Here is a 21172-nt window from a genome sequence, read left to right on the forward strand (position 1 = left end):
TTAAAATTGTTCATGATATTTTACCGGTTAATTACCAGTGCATAAATGCATAAATTTGGAATTGATTCATCAAAAAAATGTACATTTTGTGATGGTATTGAAACCATTCCACACCTGTTTTATGAATGTTCTTTCATTCAACCTTTAGTATCTTTAGTGAACTCTTGGATACACACTATCTCGGATAAAAAGGCCCCTACTGATTCGGAACTTTGGCGTTTCCATGCTCCTGTTAGTCTTACTCTAAAGGTAAAGTCTCTTGTCCTGTATTTGGTGGCAGAATCCCTATCGTCCATTTGGTATACCCGTTGCTCCAGGAAATTCTACAAAAAGTCTCTTACTTCTGATTCACTTGTCTGCCACTTTCTTAATAATGTAACTATGCGTATGCAGTCTGATTTTACCCGTTTCCCCCAGAACATTTTTTCGAGTATTGGTGTACTACAAGTGTTTTATGCTCTATCCAGGAGAATGAACTTGTTAATAAACTTCCTTTGTAATGTCATGTTTAATCTTATAATATTGTACTTTCTTGTAATACGTTTTTTACTTAAGCATATATGTAAATATGTAAATAAACATTTTATCAAACTTGAAAAAAAAAATAGTATAAATTTTTACCACTTACTACAATAGCTCTATATTGAATCCCACACAAGATCAGGTCTTGCACTTCAGAGTCCAGGTGGAAAAGTGAAGTAAATATAGAGATGTATAGAGTTGCAGACTTGTGAAAAAGCAAGATTTTCATGCTGCTAACTTTCCAATGAAAATATTCAAATTCAGTCACATGTCAATACATGAATATATTAAAAGGAAGTCACATGAACACAAACATTAAAGTGACTTCCACACAAGATTCCTATTTAAAAACCTTTAAGGTAACACACTCCGTGACTTCTTACATTATAATCAAGTGACAACATACAGATTGACAGATTTTAGTGAAACAAAATAAATATTGGATTCTTTTTTTTAAATATGTTTTTTTTTTTCAATCTCTCACTAAATGATATTTTTTGCAACTTTTACTTTGTATGTGATTTATATCTGTTTCAGTAACAAGTAATTTCATCAAGTACACAATATAAATATCATTAATGCAATTTGCAAAATTATTCCAATTAACATTCCAATTATTTATTTGTTTTTGAACCTGTGATTTGAAATTTTTGTACTTAGAATATATTGGTTCAAGTGTTGACAGCTATCAACACATCAGCTTATGGTTGTACTAGGGTTGTGATATTTGTTTATAGGGTCCCTTTGGAATTCCTCTATCCCTGGAGTGAAACTTTAAAAAAAAAAAAAACATTTTGAATATGCTCACATCACACACAACAATGTGTGGGCTACCCCTCCTTAACTAGTGAATGGATTCAACGAACATATCTTTATACATTGTACATCTGTGTAATCTTTGTTAGGTGGAGCTACCTCTCCTTTTAAAAGTTGTGTCCTTTTAGTGTCACTAATTTTAGTGTATCACAACGATGTCTGGACTTCATCCCCTAAACTACTGAAGAGATCTCATACTCAATGGTGGCAACAATGCTTATGCATTGTAGATGTGTGTAATACATGTAAGATGAAGTTACCACCCATTTTTTTCAAAGTTATGTCCCTTTAATGTCATATCACTGACACTGATGTACCGCCTACTCCTCCTGAACTACTTAAGGGATTTCAACAAAACTTACAATCTCTTCAACCATGTGATATTTTTGCAATTTTTACCTCCTTCACAATTGATATCTGCTTAAGTAGCTAGTAATTTGATCAAGTACACAATATAAATATCATTAATGCATTTTGCGAATCCATACCAATTAATATATTTTGATTATTTATTGACAAACTATTGTGAGACGAGCTATGCTGTTCTACAACAGCTCTTGTATAATTAACGAGCCAGTTTAAAAGTTCACCGCGTATGTCATAACTTGCTAGTCTCACTTCCAATCTCCTGTGCCACACACGATCAAATGATTTCGATATATCGCACAAAGCTATACAAGTAGGATGCATATTTTCTAGATTTTGCGAAAAGTGCGATACATTTCTTAAAGTTGATTGACCGTCGAGCGAACAGGCTTAAAACCAAAACTGATGTAAGAATGAACTTTCTTGTAAGTAGTTACATGTATTAAGGTATTTTACAGCTTATCGTTCAAAAATTTCTCGACAGTAATAAATTTGCCTATAATTAGCAAAACTGTGTTTGTCCCCCTTTTTTTAATAATGGTATCACTAATGCATGTTTCCACAATTTAAGAACACCTCGAGTTTCCAAAGAAGTTCAGAATGTGAGAGACAATGGAAATGCTACTGTTTTCGCTGTATTTTTACACATATTATGACTAATTGCGTCTGTATCAACAACTTTATTAATATCTAGCGATTTATGTATGACATTTTTGTCATTCAATTCAAACTGTATGACAGAAATAGTGGAGTCTGTTCGTAGTTCTACTGGTGATATGTCAATTATTGTCGTCAAAAGTAAAAATGGAAACAAAGTAATTCTTTAGAATATTAACTTTACCGCCATCGGTCATTTCAATGTTGCCATGTATATTTCGTCCGTTCGTTCATCATTATTTCGTCCCAACAATGATCGTCATTTCGTCCTTAAAATTATAATTATCGTTAAGTATGAATTAATACTTCTTCTGGTATATTCCTCGGGACTTTCCGTCCCCAAGACGCAGAATAATTGCGATGACGTCACAATGATGATGACGCTAAAAGGTCACCCCTGGTTGCCGTCACGTGATCAAAGAAAACCTTCTTTGACAACGCCAGACTTAGTTTTCGTCTGTAATATTATTTTCTTAACTCTCAACAACTCCTCTCAGAATCATGTATAGACTATGGTAGCAGTGTACAGTAAAAATGCCAAATTCTGAAAAATATGGCACATGCTTTAGATATGTAAACATTGCCAGTTAACCTTACATATAACCTCTAATAAAGTATATATATTTGAAATCTGTACAACATTTGCAATTTTAATAGAGCTCTGAAGGATAAGTAAACTGATATTTTCTGTGATTTTTAGAGCTGTGAATACCATGGTAACAGCTTAAAAAATTCTCAAAAATTGCAAAATATTATGATATTTGACCCAAAATGGCACAATTCTCTACACAATTTTTTTTCTGAAACCTATTTAAAATTAAATATCTCTATCCCAAAGACAGAATTAATCTTGTTTGGACATATGTTGTAAATTAAGTTTTTCCGCTATCTTACCTTTTCTGTGGGCTTCCATTTTGCGCTGTAGGCCAAACTAAATTTCCTGTGTAAACACACGTTCGGAAAATCCGGATATTTAAAATCCGGAACCAATTTATTGATTTTTGTTTTAATAAATGTGAAGCCTGTATGTACTACTTCATACTGGATATACCAATTATAGTGTACATTTATTTTTTCATTTTTTATACATATCATAATACAGGAGTTATTTGCTTAACAAAAAAATTGCCCATGGCCAGGCTGTCTTACTGTGGTGTGCTACCTATACCTTCCTCAGGCCAAGCCCCTGGAGATCGCACTACAAAGGTAGGTATTAGTATACTTTTGTATATTTTCTTTGATAAGGCTTTGGTCACGGACATACACTGTCAGCTGTAATTTACTTAAGACTAATAAATACCACAGTGATAGTCATACATAATAATTGGATTATCTTGTAACAGAGCACATGATTGATTAAATTTAAATCACTTCCTCCGGAAGAAATCGAACCCGGGACCCCTGGCTTACTAGTCGTACACTCATCCGATCGAGCTAAAGAGAAGATCTCTCTAGCCGAGCGGTATACTAAGTAGGCCTATTGCCGCTTGTATTTACCAGGGTTACATACTCCCCCTCAAGGAAAGATCCTGTCTTCGAGTTTTTTTTTCAGGGATATCAGCGATCTTTTTGCAAGTAATGCTATGTAAAATGTCCTAGTCCCTACACGGATCCCAATGTAACAGAGAGCATAATTAATTAAATCTTTATTACCCGCCTCTGCTAGGGATCGAACCCGGAACCTTCAGTTGACGAGTCTTACGCTCATCCGACCAAGCTAAAGAGAAGTACCGCTAGTCGAGCGGTATAATGCGGATAGTATTTACAAGGAATACATCTAAAATTGATAATTATAAATTGTTTGTGTCCCGAAGTAGAATTGTATTGAGAATTGTGAAGTCCTGACAGACATTTTTTTCTAATCAAACAATACAGGTATTTGTAATCTACCTGATATTTGAAATACACTCCATATGTTAAATTGTTGACACTAATTACACAATGTTTACATACAGAATATATATATATGTAATGGAATTAAAGTTCACATATTATTGTGTGTTTTAATAGACATATTTTGTTTGCTCACATCTAGTGTGGACCGAGTACACAGGTACGCAGATTTGATCATGGATCACGTGATTACACCAGTGACATTCTTGGATGTACCATACCCCATCTATGCTTTACGGAACATTGCGAATGATGAGAAGACCACTTTTGACGGTAAATATACACTACATACTTTATATGTTGTTTTTGGTTGAAAAAAAGAAGACTTTTAAAAAATTTATGTTCTGACTGGGTATCGAACTAACGATCTATGACAGTACATTCCCTTTGTTGACGCTGTGAACAGTTTGTCCTTGTATGTAGAAACAGCTTTCAATTTGTCCCTGCATGATGATACTTTGATATAATACAGCGTGCCATATTGTGTATTTCTTGTGCGTTGACGCCGATTCCGAGACTGTGACTTGCATGGTTTAAATCAGCCATGACCATATGTTGACGCTCCGTACTGTTGACGCTATGCCATTTCTCCTCGTCTATTTTCCTCACATCCATTCCTTCAGGTCTCCAAGACATTGTTGCGCTACTGAAGGACGTCGCTTACGTAGCCTGCACCGCCGTGACGTCATCAGGGCAGAAATGGCACCGTGAACAAAACTTCTGGATGCACGTAAGTATGAAACATGCGTATGTTATATAATTTCATACACAGACCACAGGGATATGTCCAGATTTATATAAAAAAGAAATACCTATATATAAAGACACTTACGTATTTCTCGCTATTTTTTAAACATGGTACTAGACATGTCCCTGTGCGTGGACTGAAAATGAAAGTTAATATATATACTTATATATGTATAAAACGCGAAACAAGATATTAATTACGTCTTATTATATATTGTATATTGATGCGGCAGGTTTACATCATCCGAAACGAAAGATATACACTTGATGATGTTGGAGCTTCACAGACGTGCTTCCTCACACAAAGCTATTCTACCACAACTCCAGGATCTCCAACAGGTAGGGTTTTCATTAGTAATACCTCGGGTGTTTTCGGAAGACGAGACGATGTTTTCCGAGCTTGCCCGATGTTTAATGTATCTTTTATCAATGTCGGTCGTGAGGCACTTCTTGTCAATCTAAAACTTTCAATAGTGATACAGACTTGATTATAGATGTTTCTGTTATCAGAAATGCTGGGATAGTCACAATCACCTGACAAAACGACAGATATTAGTAAAGTCACAAGAAAAGAAATTAGCACTCCTGGAAAAAGACCACGTTTCTTACGATGACGCCATGAGGAAATGGATGAATTACAAAATGAAAGAAGAAAGCTCCACTTCAGCTCACAACACCATGACGAACTACTTTCGGGACATGTTGTATAAAGAAAGACGTTTACGTCTAGATATGGAAGAGGTTTGTCATATTTCATTTTTACAAAGAAAATTCAACTTTATTAACGTTAATGTTGAGATATCTTTAAACGATGTAGAACTTAAACTATTGCAAATAATGTTTCTGGAAACCTTGATATTTTCGCTAATTGTTTATTGTCGAGTAAGATCAGACTCTGACATTATTCTAACTTTCTTTTTTTGTTTTATTACACCAGCTTTCTTAGTTTTAAATCTTATGGAAAAGCGATACATAGCTAAACCTAAGATGACTTAGTATTAAACATCATTTGTTACAGCTCGAACAAGAACTCCGCCAACTTCTCCGTCTGAACATTGAAATCAGACTCCGGAAAACCCTTGAAAACATGGCGACGACTATTGACCTCGTTGACTTAGACTGCAGTAATACAAGGTAAGTTCTATAAATAGATATATATTCCAAGACACAACCTTCGTTGCAAAAATCGATCAAGCAGGACAAAATTGGAACGTAGATCTACGTGGAATGCATCAAGTCAACAAAAACTCGATCATGTATTCCGGAAGGCTTAGCGTCTTCATAACAAACCTAAATCATGCATTTTATTAATAAAAACATGGTGGCTATGCTATGGTATCAATGGTGTTGTTACTATATTTTCAGATACCAGATTTTGAAATCTCGTATAAAGACCATTAAGGCTCGAGATATCGCCGAGAGTTTGCTTCCAAAGTGCAGCATGGAATATGAATACCCAAATATTCACGTGAGTAGATTTTTGAAAATTCTCTAGTAACACATAGACTACAGACATACGAATACAGCAAAGTCTCTAGGTACAGCAAATTCTCTAGTAATACATTGTCTAAGGACATACAAATACAGTAAATTCTCTAGTAACACATTGTCTAAGGACATAGAATACAGCAAATTATCTAGTAACACATTGTCTACGGACATAGAATACAGTAAATTGTCTAGTAACACATTGTCTACGAACATAGAATACAGTAAATTCTCTAGTAACACATTGTCCACGGACATAGAATACAGTAAATTATCTAGTAACACATTGTCTACGGACACACAAATACAGCAAATTCTCTAGTAACACATTGTCTACGGACATAGAATACAGTAAATTATCTAGTAACACATTGTCTACGAACATAGAATACAGTAAATTCTCTAGTAACACATTGTCCACGGACATAGAATACAGTAAATTATCTAGTAACACATTGTCTACGGACACACAAATACAGCAAATTCTCTAGTAACACATTGTCTACGGACATAGAATACAGTAAATTATCTAGTAACACATTGTCCACGGACATACAAATACAGTAAATTATCTAGTAACACATTGTCCACGGACATACAAATACACTAAATTATCTAGTAACACATTGTCTACGGACACACAAATACAGTAAATTATCTAGTAACACATTGTCTACGGACATACAAATACAGCAAATTCTCTAGTAACACATTGTCCACGGACATAGAATACAGTAAATTCTCTAGTAACACATTGTCTATGGACATAGAATACAGTAAATTATCTTGTAACATATTGTATACAGACATAGAATACAGCAAATTCTCTAGTAACACATTGTCTACGGACATAGAATACAGTAAATTCTCTAGTAACACATTGTCTACGGACATAGAATACAGTAAATTCTCTAGTAACACATTGTCCACGGACATAGAATACAGTAAATTGTCTAGTAACACATTGTCTACGGACATAGAATACAGCAAATTCTCTAGTAACACATTGTCTACGGACATAGAATACAGTAAATTCTCTAGTAACACATTGTCTACGGACATAGAATACAATAAATTCTCAAGTAACACATTGTCCACGGACATAGAATACAGTAAATTCTCTAGTAACACATTGTCTATGGACATAGAATACAGTAAATTATCTAGTAACACATTGTCTACGGACATAGAATACAGTAAATTATCTAGTAACACATTGTCTACGGACATAGAATACAGTAAATTCTCTAGTAACACATTGTCTACGGACATAGAATACAATAAATTCTCTAGTAACACATTGTCTACGGACATAGAATACAATAAATTCTCTAGTAACACATTGTCCACGGACATAGAATACAGTAAATTCTCTAGTAACACATTGTCTATGGACATAGAATACAGTAAATTATCTAGTAACACATTGTCCACGGACATAGAATACAGTAAATTATCTAGTAACACATTGTCTACGGACATAGAATACAGTAAATTATCTTGTAACATATTGTATACAGACATAGAATACAGCAAATTCTCTAGTAACACATTGTCTACGGACATAGAATACAGTAAATTCTCTAGTAACACATTGTCTACGGACATAGAATACAATAAATTCTCTAGTAACACATTGTCCACGGACATAGAATACAGCAAATTCTCTAGTAACACATCGTCTAAGGACATAGAATACAGCAAATTATCTAGTAACACATTGTCTACAGACATACAAATACAGTAAATTCTCTAGTAACACATTGTCTACAGACATACAAATACAGTAAATTCTCTAGTAACACATTGTCTACGGACATAGAATACAGCAAATTCTCTAGTAACACATTGTCTACGGACATAGAATACAGTAAATTATCTAGTAACACATCGTCTAAGGACATAGAATACAGTAAATTATCTAGTAACACATTGTCTACGGACATAGAATACAGCAAATTCTCTAGTAACACATTGTCTACGGACATAGAATACAGTAAATTCTCTAGTAACACATTGTCTACGGACATAGAATACAGTAAATTCTCTAGTAACACATTGTCTAAGGACATAGAATACAGCAAATTATCTAGTAACACATTGTCTACGGACATACAAATACAGTAAATTATCTAGTAACACATTGTCTACGGACATAGAATACAGCAAATTATCTAGTAACACATTGTCCACTGACATATAATACAGCAAATTCTCTAGTAACACATTGTCTACGGACATAGAATACAGTAAATTCTCTAGTAACACATTGTAACGTGGTCGGGTCTATCTATTTTTCTATACTCAGATAGACTATTAAATGCCTTGGTCAATCAGGCCTCTTATACTCTTGGTCATCAGAGCCTTTACATCATATTGCTCTTGGTCAGCAGAGCTTCTGTATCCTCTGGTCAACAAGGCTCATCTAGGTATTTATACTAGAACAACCCACTCAGTGACAGTCAACAAACGCCAAATTAACAGTTCAATAACAATTTATTTAGGGTGAAGTCTAATGACAGGTACACCAACCATAAACACAATAAGGTAACTGTAATCTGTAATACAGTACTCAAAGCTAACTTTCTTCTCAACTTTCTCACTGCTTCACAGTTCTAACATTATTATAGACACGTATGATCACGTACTACTAAGACTGGTTAAATTAATATGACTATAAATGCCTCTTAACTGTATAACTCAACTAAACGATAGTCGTAAAGCTGATACGGTAGCCTTATCACTAATGTAAACAATATGACCTACATTTGACAATGACGTAGTAAATAGGGAAATCCCTGCTATAAATAGACTAATTCATACTTCTACAAGACATTTAGTTTGGTTCCCTAGGAAAAATAGGAATGAATCACGCCCGAACCTGGTAAGCGGTTCCGAGACCTAAAAACCTACTGTACTCACCGGCTACTGGGTCGTGACTGACTCTGGAATGTCAAAGTCCCGAAACTAACGGGACTCGGTCCCGAGAAATCCACGTGCCGGGACTCCAATTTGATTGGTTGACACCCGCGAAATGTGAAAACATAAACTTCCGGTAACAGACATGCGCAGTACACAGTACCGGCAAGAAGCATGTCGTCTGGAAGTCAACACAACTCTAGACAAACTGACAAATATGACTTACTACGCCGATACATAACATATGACAAAGGTAACACGCATACTTACAGTTCACATACGATCTATACAAACGGCAAATTGCATAATCAATCATGGACATATGATATGAACTCTGAAATAACTTATAAGCGACTCGCTACACAGTCTTCAAATATCGTAATGCTCTCGATAAACTAGGTATTTCTACAACTGTATGAGAGCAGTGTAACTAGTTAATAAACTGTACAACAATTAATTAATAACTCGCATTTAAATAGGTGTGTTACCCTATAACGTTACAATACCCCCAACACACTTAAATGTCCGACCCGGACATTACACTTATAAAAACATCTTGTAACCCTCTCAAGAAAAAAAAAACATCACTCTTTGTATTGTAACTCAGCTATCACATTATGTTCCCTCTCCTAATCTCTTGTAAACCACTCTCACTAATAAAATACCTTAATTTTATATACATACACTGTAAGTCCAATTACTGCAACTCTTACTTATAAATCTTATATAAGATATATTAATACTTATATACATTGTAATTTGTAAATGGGTCCTATGACTTAACCTCTTGTACTTGAATCTCACAAATAACATTAAACAGTAAGATAAATTAACTGTATATACACCTGTTCCTATTGTATATTATTCTCATTAATACAATACATCTATTCATACTCATATATATAATGCGAAATGATTCACTCTCACACCTCGATATACCATGGTCACCATGAACATCTATAAATAAATTTACACAGTACTATTTCTGTTCTAATGTTAAATACATGTTCCAATTTTCAAATAAATTAACACGTATGACATGGCACACAACACTAGCAAAATTTACTCGCTTTCCAGAGATAATTCACCTTCACTCACATTATAGTATATACATCTAGCATACAGATAAACTTACACATGCCTTCTTAATACAATATATACACTTGTGTAGTATTATTTTCTAAAATGTTTAACAATTTATGATTAACTTTAAAATAAAGATCTCCCTGAGGTAACTGTACTGACTAGAATTGTTCCAAAACTAACAATGAGTTATATTATAGTATATTTACATAACTACACCATGATCCATCCATTCTCTGCACCACAACACTCATTCTTTCACTCTCACCACTCTTTCCATACTCACTCAGTCTGAATCGCTCTCTCTTTCGTCCTCTTACACTCTGGGTCCCTGGTCCAGTAGTCTGTGAGAGTGTATGTAGTTCCATCAGGAAGTGTGGCGGTCTCAACCCTCTTGACGCTCAGGTATCCCATGGGCACGAAGTGTCTCTGAAGACGTCCTCGTCTTCTGGCCTGGTCCCTAGTTGTCCTCAACAACTGGGCGGTGTTGCCCTGCAACACCGAACTCGGGGCCCCCAAAAAGAAAAATCGAGGGTCCTCAGCCAGAAAGTCCATAGGGTTTCCCTGGCCATCGATGTCTGGAACCTCTGGCTGGTTCCCTGATGGAGCTGGTCTTATCTTTGTTTCCTCCGTCCCTAGTGAGCATGGCTGGTTCCCAGGCACAGATGGAGCTGGTCTTATCTTGGTTTCCTCCGTCCCTAGTGAGCATGGCTGGTTCCCAGGCACAGATGGAGCTGGTCTTATCTTGGTTTCCTCCGTCCCTAGTGAGCATGGCTGGTTCCCAGGCACAGATGGAGCTGGTCTTATCTTTGTTTCCTCCGTCCCTAGTGGGCATGGCTGGTTCCCAGGTTTAGGGGTAGCAGGCGTTTCCATATTCACCGTCTCTGGCACAGATGGGGCTGGTGTCTTATCTGGTAGGTATGGCTGGCATCCAGCTGCCTGGCTAATGGGGCTGACAGGCAAACATGCCTGGTCCCACCCCATAGCTTCAGCTACAATTTCATGGAATTCTGCCTCGTCACCAAGCGAGATCTTCGGGGATCCATCCCACTCCGATAGCAGAGGGGACAAGGGCGGCGATGATTTAAGTAGTAGGTCCTGAGGCGGGGTATTGGTTATCTTCACAAGGGGAGGGAACTCAACCCTTGACTTGACCTCAGGCCCTCTTCCTCCTCCCCTCGCCATAGGTCTTCGGACGTGGGTTTTCATATGATCCCTAAGCCTATGCCGCCTTGCTCTGGTGGTAGAGTATGAACATACCGTACAAAACACTCTGGGGCCATGGTCATTTTTGGCGTGGTGCCTCAACCTCTCCGCGGAGTGAAACCTCCTACCACATTCCTCACACTGGTGCATTGTCTGACTGGTCTCGCTAATGTAGCTGTGTTGTCCATACTGGTACATCATCAGTCTCCTGCAATACACAATAAAACAAACTTTGGTTCCTTGATTCCCTTTTATGGTCAACATATATATGTTACCATAATGTTGTGTTTATGGTCTCAGTACCCTGTCAGATGATGGTGTAAACCACCTCCTAGCTGCACCTTTAAATGGTTTTAACTTCTGTATATTGACGGTTTTTGTCTTGGCATGAGGCCCCTTCTTGACACAGTATACTACATCTGACAGTTTCTTGACCACTGTATAGGGTCCCTCCCATGGTCTTGACAATTTTCTACTCCCACCATACCGCTTGTTATCATGTACCCATACAGGTTCCCCCACTCTAAATTCAGTATCTGAGGACTTAATGTCATAATGTTTCTTTTGTCTGTCACTTGTCACTTTCATTTTGTCTCTTGCATGGTCATGAACTTTCCGCAGGCGGTTTAACAGATCCTCAACATATCCACTTGTGGTTTCCTCCTGGTTAGTTTCATCATGGGGTGGTCTCCCATACAATAGGTCGATAGGTAGTTCTATTTCACGTCCTAACATCATCATAGCTGGACTCTCTCCTGTGCTCTCCTGTACTGATGAACGGTAGGCGTACATTACCAATGGTAGAAACTCCTCCCAGTCTTTTTGGTTTTGACTGACCACCTTACTTAACATATCCTCAATAGTACGGTTTAAGCGCTCGACTAATCCATCACACTGTGGGTGATAAGGTGTTGTCCGAGTCTTCTCCATCCCTAGTCTATGACATAACTCACGGAACAAGTTGGACTCAAATTGTCTCCCTTGGTCAGAGTGTATTTGACGCGGTACCCCATATCGTGATATGAATTCATTTACCAACACATCAGCCACTGTAGCTGCTTCCTGGTTCGGTAAAGGATAGGCTTCTGTCCATCGAGTGAAATAGTCGGTTATGACTAACACATATCTGTTCCCTTTTGAAGATTCTGGAAAATTCACCATGATATCTAACGCAACCCTTTCCATAGGTGCTCCCACTCTGTACTGGTTCATTTTCCCCCTAGTACTTCTTCGTGGTGGTTTCCGGGCCTGGCACTCTTTGCACCTCTCGACCCATCGCCGTACCATCTGGCTTAACCCAGCCCAATAAAAACGCTCCCTTATCCTGGCAAGTGTTTTCGTTAAACCTAGATGTCCAGCTCCCACCTCGTTGTGGAGTTTCCGCATGACGTCCCTAGTCCATACCTTGGGTATAATAACTTGTGAAATTTCCTCCTCAGTTTCTTCCTTGATCCACATACGGCACAGTGTTCCTTCCTTCAACTCAATCCGATTCCATTGTGCCCAATAACATTTTACTTCCCTAGACATAGGGGCTACTTCCTTCCACTCTGGACGCTTTCCTGCCCTTTTCCAATTCCATATGTGTTTTAGGGCCTCATCTTCTCTCTGTCCTTCCATCACTTCCTGAGTTGTACGTCCTTGAAACCACTCCAATGGTTCTTCCGAGCTCAGTTTCATTATCCTGTTTGTCTCGGGTTCCCTTGTCTCTACCGTCTTTAACTCCTCTATTTTCCTGCAAAATTTACAGTTCCCACAGGTTCTCCGGGATAACCCATCTGCATTGGCATGCACTCTTCCAGGTCTATATTGAATTTGATAATTATAGGTGTCGAGTACCTCTAGCCACCTGGCTAGTTGTCCCTCTGGATTCTTGAATCTTCTTATCCAGTTAAGTGCTCCATGGTCAGTGCGCACTAAGAATTCTGCTCCATACAAGTAGTGGTGGAAGTGTTTAACTGATTCCACAACCGCCAGAAGTTCCCTTCTGGTCACACAGTACTGCCTCTCAGTTTTGGATAAAGTGCGACTAAAATAACAAATGGGGTGTTCGCCATCATCTTGAAGTTGTGACAACACTCCACCGATTCCAAATCCGCTTGCATCAGTATCCAGTATGTATGGCTTCTCAGCATTCGGATAAACGAGAACAGGGGAGGTAACCAATGCTCTTGTCAACTGATCCAAGGCTTGTTGACATTCTCCTGTCCATTCAAACTTAACCTCCTTTTCTGTCAGCCGATTCAATGGTTTTGCTATAGCTGCGAATCCCCTGATGAATTTCCGATAGTAGCTTACAGTTCCCAAGAAACTACGAACTTCTTTTACACACTTTGGTTGAGACCAGGTGTCAATCATCTCGGTCTTTGCGGGGTCAGGTGAAATTCCTTCCTCTTTAACCAAATGACCTAGGAACTTCACCTCTTTTTGCAGCAACTTGCACTTCTTTGGTGAAATTTTCAAGCCTGCCTCTCCAATTTTCTCCAGTATCACATCAAGGCGCTCTAAATGTTGTTCAAAGGAATCTGCAAAGATGATGATATCATCCACATATATCAGACATGAATGCCACTGCTCTTTCCGAAGTATACACTCCATGAGACGCTCAAAAGTAGCTGCCGCATTACAAAGACCAAATGGCATGGATTGAAACTCGTACAAGCCACTTGTGGTGACAAAAGCAGTCTTTTCTCTATCCTGAGGGTCTACCTCCACTTGCCAGTATCCACTTTGTAGATCTAGCACTGAGAACCAACTCGAGCCTCTAAGTGTATCTAGGGAATCATCTATCCTGGGTAAGGGATAGGAGTCTTTCACCGTTACCTCATTAAGCTTGCGGTAGTCAACACAGAAACGCCAAGAGTTATCAGCTTTCTTGACCAGTACAATCCCACTGGCCCATGGTGACTTTGATGGGGTGATAACTCCTGCATGAAGCATCCTTTGAATCTCAGCCTCTGCATCGGCTCGTTTGGCTAATGGTATCCGCCTAGGTGCCTGTTTAATAGGTTGTGCATTCCCGGTCTTTATCTTATGTTTAACTATCCCAGTCTTTCCTAAATCATCTTTATTTCTAGCAAACACTGTGCTGTGTTTCTTCAAAAGCCTAGCAACCTCCTGTACTTGCTCCTTAGCCAGGGTTGTCTTACAACAGTCTAATATTGGTCCCAGATGAGACGGAAGTTCACTGTTTGAGTGGTCATCTTCCCCTCCCGGTTGTCTAATGTGTCTTATTTTCTCTTCTGGTATGGATGATTCCTCGTCGGTGAAGCTCTTTACTTGCTCTGGGCGAATTGTCTCACACTGGGCAGTCGTGGTTCTTTTATGTATCACCTGTGGTTGATCCGTCATGTTCATCACCCGAACTGGTATAATTCGTCTTGTAGTGTCAAATACACACCTACCTACTAGTATTCCTCTGTCTATCAGAGATTTACTACCACCTTCTATCACTGCATCTTTTTCCACAGGGTAATCTCCAACAATTTCGGCTGAAACTATGGCCTCAGTTGCTGCTGGTACTACTACTTTCTCTGCCATCCTAATTCGAAAAACTGTATTAGACCTCTGACTCTCCAAATGACATGGTACTTCACGTCCTTTAAGTGTGATGGTTCCCTTACCAATCTTTATTTCACTTTCTTGCTTCTTCAGGAAGTCATAACCCAAAACAACTGGTACCTCTATGTCAGCTACAATCATCTTACATGGTAAAATATCTCCCTGTACCCTAAGTGGGAAAGTCGCCATACCCATAGGAGTCACAAGCTCTCCATCTGCCATCTTCAATTTTCCGCAGTCTTTCTCTAACACTGGTCTTACTGTTTCTGGTAAACTATTATACACCCTACTGTGTAACACTGAGATTGTGGCCCCAGTGTCAATGAGACAATCCACAGATTTCTGGTAAATTTTGGCCCATACAAATAATCCATCTTGTCTTGTCCCCTTGCCTGTTATCTCAAATACATTGTTGGGTCCTTCGACGACTTTGTTTCCTCTGGCTGGGGCATGACCCTCTGACTCAGCCATTATTGGTTTAAAGAAAGGCTCCCTGCTTCTATGTTTCTGTCATCCTGACCTTGACTGTGTCTGTGACCTTGACCTGGTCTTCCCCAACCATTGCTAGTTCTCTGGTCTCTGTTCCTCCTACATTCTCGTGCATAATGTCCAGGTTTCTGACAATTATAGCAAAGAATTCCTCCTTTACACTCTGCAGCCTTGTGTCCGGGTTTCTTGCATTTGAAACAAATGACTGCTCCCTGATCTGGGGTATGTCTAGTGTTACTGTTTTCACTCTTTACTTTCTTTTCTATAGCCACCACCCTTCTAACTATTTGTTCTATTTGTTCCTCCCCTTCCTCTAGCCTCTGACCTTGGTCTCGAGTTACTATTTCTTCACTCTCCTCCCATGTACAGTTTCTGAGATTATTGCGCTCAGAACGCCCTTTATTTCGCCCCACCTTAAAAGCCTCATATTTCAATGCCAGATTCAATGCCTCATCTACAGTTTCTCCACTGCCTTGGCACACGGCCCATTCTATGTCTTGGTCATTCAAGGCATTTCTAAAATATTTGTATCCCAAACTTTCTCTCACCTCATCTGGAGCTGTAGGGTATCCCAACCTAACTAGACGCTTCACATCCTGTGCTAGTGACACTAATGTCTCCTTATTTGTACGCGTTCTAGCCTCTACTTGTGCTCTATACATCTCACTCTGGTTTTTGGGCTCAAATTTAGCAGTAAGGATTGGTACCAGTGACTCAAAGTTGGAAAGATGTTCTGACTTAAGGTCTCCAAGTATGCTGAGTGCTGTCCCTGTCATACAGGAAGCTAGTTTCAATGCCTTGACCTCAGTTGACCAATGGTTAATAGTGGACACTAGATTGAAATGAGTAAGGTATTCTGTCCAGCTTGTCTTACCATCATACATATCTGGTTTAGTAAAACTAGACTTGGCTTCTCCTATATTACTATGACCTCTATATCTTTCTGGATTCAAGCGTCCTTCTCTTTCTCTAGGAACTATAGTCTGATGTCCAGACTGATGATCCTGTTCCAACATCTCTGGTTCCTGGTAAGGGTATATCCTATTCCTTACTAACCTGTCATAAGAAGGGTTAACATGTGTATGTCTAGAGAACTCTTGTCTCGAGTTATATTCATACCCTTGATTATGGTTCTGATCTTCTTGGTCCGAATAATCCTGCCTTTGATACGGTTCCTCTGGTTGGAATATTTTACTGCCTGGTCTATGGTCTACCTCGTGGTCTCTGAGGTTTCTGAGTCTCTCCCTCTCCTGAGTATCCTGCTGTAAATTTCCATTCACCAGTTGGTTTCGTCTGTCAACTCTGTCAACATTCCCCCAATTAGAAGATGTATTTCTGTACAAGTTCTCCAACTTGTCCTGTCTGTTGGTCACTATCTCTAACTTTTCAAGAATCATAGACATGGTATTTTCCAGGGTCTGATAATGGGAAGGTCTTATACAATCTCCATTAATACTTTCTTGGTCATCATTGGTCTCTATGTTCTGGATGTCAGGTATACTCTCCTCTGATTCATCCCTATATCTAGCAGGTTTTCTTCTAACCCGTCTACTTTCCTCTGTAATCATAAATTCCCCCTCACCATTCCCACTGGTCTCTACTACATTTACTTCTTTTGTTTTCTGGCCTAAATCCCTACTGTCCCTATTTTTCCTAGAGTCTGCCTCTGCCTTTCTCTTTTTAGAATTTCTGGGCATTTTTATTTATAAATATGTCCCCCTTTTTTTTTTTCTTTTTTTTTATAGCAATTTTGGCAACAACTGTCACTGAGTGGTATTTAACAAATACTGGGTTCAACTTTTTACACCACCGCTGCCACCAATTGTAACGTGGTCGGGTCTATCTATTTTTCTATACTCAGATAGACTATTAAATGCCTTGGTCAATCAGGCCTCTTATACTCTTGGTCATCAGAGCCTTTACATCATATTGCTCTTGGTCAGCAGAGCTTCTGTATCCTCTGGTCAACAAGGCTCATCTAGGTATTTATACTAGAACAACCCACTCAGTGACAGTCAACAAACGCCAAATTAACAGTTCAATAACAATTTATTTAGGGTGAAGTCTAATGACAGGTACACCAACCATAAACACAATAAGGTAACTGTAATCTGTAATACAGTACTCAAAGCTAACTTTCTTCTCAACTTTCTCACTGCTTCACAGTTCTAACATTATTATAGACACGTATGATCACGTACTACTAAGACTGGTTAAATTAATATGACTATAAATGACTCTTAACTGTATAACTCAACTAAACGATAGTCGTAAAGCTGACACGGTAGCCTTATCACTAATGTAAACAATATGACCTACATTTGACAATGACGTAGTAAATAGGGAAATCCCTGCTATAAATAGACTAATTCATACTTCTACAAGACATTTAGTTTGGTTCCCTAGGAAAAATAGGAATGAATCACGCCCGAACCTGGTAAGCGGTTCCGAGACCTAAAAACCTACTGTACTCACCGGCTACTGGGTCGTGACTGACTCTGGAATGTCAAAGTCCCGAAACTAACGGGACTCGGTCCCGAGAAATCCACGTGCCGGGACTCCAATTTGATTGGTTGACACCCGCGAAATGTGAAAACATAAACTTCCGGTAACAGACATGCGCAGTACACAGTACCGGCAAGAAGCATGTCGTCTGGAAGTCAACACAACTCTAGACAAACTGACAAATATGACTTACTACGCCGATACATAACATCTGACAAAGGTAACACGCATACTTACAGTTCACATACGATCTATACAAACGGCAAATTGCATAATCAATCATGGACATATGATATGAACTCTGAAATAACTTATAAGCGACTCGCTACACAGTCTTCAAATATCGTAATGCTCTCGATAAACTAGGTATTTCTACAACTGTATGAGAGCAGTGTAACTAGTTAATAAACTGTACAACAATTAATTAATAACTCGCATTTAAATAGGTGTGTTACCCTATAACGTTACAACATTGTCTACGGACATAGAATACAGCAAATTTCCGCACATATCTAAAGAGGACAACAAAGCCAAAAGGCCGCTAAGAGAAAAGACGACTAAGCGGAAAAACGATTAAGCGAAAAAACGACTAAGCTGAATGATAAAAATAAGCAAAGGCACAAGGCAAACACCAGGTTTACGTACCATCGATTTTTGCTTTGATGGGTTTACTTTTCCGTTATTTCTCTTCTTAACTTGACATTAGCAATGACATATATTAGCCAGCACATCAATAATTATCTCCAGTGTAAATCTATTTCTATATCGGGAAACAGTAGCTAGGTGTACATTAGATTATAACACCCCGCCCTGTATAGCATTAATTATAATTATAATTCGCTGTCTGTTTGATTATAACACCCCGCCCTGTATAGCATTAATTATAATTATAATTCGCTGTCTGTTTGATTATAACACCCCGCCCTGTATAGCATTAATTAGAATTATAATTCGCTGTCTGTTTGATTACAGGAGGTCATCACGGCCACTGGGTTCTCGGAGCTAATACCAAGAGGTCACATGGTTTGTCTTCCACGACACAGAAAAGTACAAATGGACGACAATGAACTCCTGACGTCATCCCCGGGAAGTATTGGCGAAGGTGTGTGTAATTTATACTTACGTTATGTTAGATAATTAAATAAAAATAGATATTTAGTACTTCATGTGTGAAGTTTTAAGACAATTAAAGGGAATACTATAGGTAAGAATTCGAGGTTCAAAAATATATCACTCGACTGTAAAACAGAGCAATTTCTTCCCTGGCCTTAGTGGCATTCCACACAAATTGCTAAATTTATGTCTGTTAGGTTTCTTCTGAAAATTAAATTGAGGTATATAATTGTTGAAAGAACATGTTTGATATGTCATCTATCTTGGAACACCCGATCAACAAATTGGGTAACGAATATGATCTTTCTAAGTAGTGATATGTGTCTAGCATGTGTAATTGATGTGGTACATGTATATCAAGATTAAAAGTTCCTTGTTATTCGCATTTTGAATACATTTAAACATGTCTAATGCCAAATAGGAAGGCAGGTTGGCTATTTATATTGATATCGTCTGTTGTTCGATAGGCCTTTTAAAAATCTTACACATGTATATACATGGCACATATCGGACTTTTTAAAAGACCAATGAAACATCAGAAATCTTCAGATTTATATCAGCCTAGACGAAATGTATCAGCGGTATATATCGTTTAGCCTCTAAGCAATATATTAAATAGAATGTTATAGTATTGTAAAATGTAGTCAAACCACTTTCATCTTTCTTTCAAATTAACTGTGCTTTTTTCATAGAAATGAATGTTATGGACCGAAACTCGAACAACGGCTGCTACCTCAAGGCAATAGGATCTAAAGCTTCGACTGGACCCGAGTTTTTGAAGCTAAAGCGAGGTAAGCTGTTATGTTTTATGCAATGTTATCAGGTTTCGGAAAGAGTTTACAAACTTCTCTTTGACAAAGAATTTCTCAAATTTTATACAACATTCACTACTTGAAATTAAGAAAAGTATGTACGTCATTTTTCAGACCATACATTTAAACAGAAGTTAACAGTAATGAACGGTGACGTAGCGTTTGGCTGGTCAAGGAAAGGACGGCTTGGTCAGAAGAAGTGGGGCTTCTACGACTCCCGCCTGATCACCAGAGTGGTGTGAATCTGGACAAGCTTATTAAACTGGAAAGAGGATGAGGTCTTGAAAGGATTGACATAATAACAAGCATCGATTTCTGAATCGAAAAATCAATGAGGATATATTGCTCCACTGAAAACATTCTGAAAACGTTTCATTTTTAAGTTATTTGCTTGGTCAATTTTATATGGATTATATGTACATGTACTTTCAACTCGCCCTAATTTATTTTGTTGAACGTACCGTTGTTTATATTTAATTGAAATAAATTATTGAATGTTATACCTTTTCGTAATTTGGTGTTATTCTTGAGTATGTGGCTAGGATTTTAACATCGATATGGAAATGTAACATAAAGCAGAGGGAGACATCAAAACAAGACTAAAAAAAACTCGCAGGCGAAATACAAAACGACAGTTTTACATTAAACCAATGAGGTGCTCTATCAAAGATTTTTCAGCATAAGAGCAAGCGAAACTGCAGTTACTGTTGAGTTTATATATATATATATATAAACTCTCGTTAACACTTGTTAAAGAGACATTCTTTCGTCTGAATAAAGTGTATGTCGCCGAAATGAAACTTAATGGAAAATGCATGTACATGTATGTATCTTTCCCAAGTAATAAAAGTTATGATCTTTAAATTAATACGACAGTTTTACCCTAAATGGAAACCAAAGTGCCTCAAATATAAAATCGTGAAAATTCTCAATTCGACCCGAAGTATAACAGTATAACTTATTACCGCAAAGGCAGACGGTATTTGTGTACGAAC

General features: G+C 38.0%; 1 protein-coding gene across 1 annotated transcript; it reads left to right on the forward strand.

Moving 5' to 3' along the window:
• The first annotated feature begins 3523 nt into the window (after positions 1 to 3523).
• On the forward strand, positions 3524 to 20677 carry LOC117321964. The gene is made up of 10 exons (XM_033876602.1): positions 3524 to 3567; positions 4397 to 4527; positions 4878 to 4984; positions 5235 to 5340; positions 5512 to 5742; positions 6020 to 6135; positions 6367 to 6469; positions 19225 to 19354; positions 20058 to 20156; positions 20292 to 20677. Exons 4-10 carry the CDS (start codon positions 5269 to 5271, stop codon positions 20417 to 20419), a joined length of 879 nt encoding a protein of 292 aa, XP_033732493.1. The 5' UTR covers positions 3524 to 3567; positions 4397 to 4527; positions 4878 to 4984; positions 5235 to 5268; the 3' UTR covers positions 20420 to 20677.
• The last annotated feature ends 495 nt before the right edge of the window (positions 20678 to 21172 follow it).

This window comes from Pecten maximus, chromosome 2 (assembly GCF_902652985.1).
Source record: "Pecten maximus chromosome 2, xPecMax1.1, whole genome shotgun sequence".
In the NCBI taxonomy this organism is placed as follows: Eukaryota; Metazoa; Mollusca; class Bivalvia; order Pectinida; family Pectinidae; genus Pecten; species Pecten maximus.

Excerpts from the sequence above, each read along its gene's own strand:
- LOC117321964 (XM_033876602.1), top strand. The coding sequence starts at position 5,269 with ATGATGTTGGAGCTTCACAGACGTGCTTCCTCACACAAAGCTATTCTA. Across the intron at positions 6,470-19,224 it reads ATGAATACCCAAATATTCAC|GAGGTCATCACGGCCACTGG; the intron begins GTGAGTAGATTT and ends GTTTGATTACAG. Across the intron at positions 20,157-20,291 it reads GTTTTTGAAGCTAAAGCGAG|ACCATACATTTAAACAGAAG; the intron begins GTAAGCTGTTAT and ends GTCATTTTTCAG.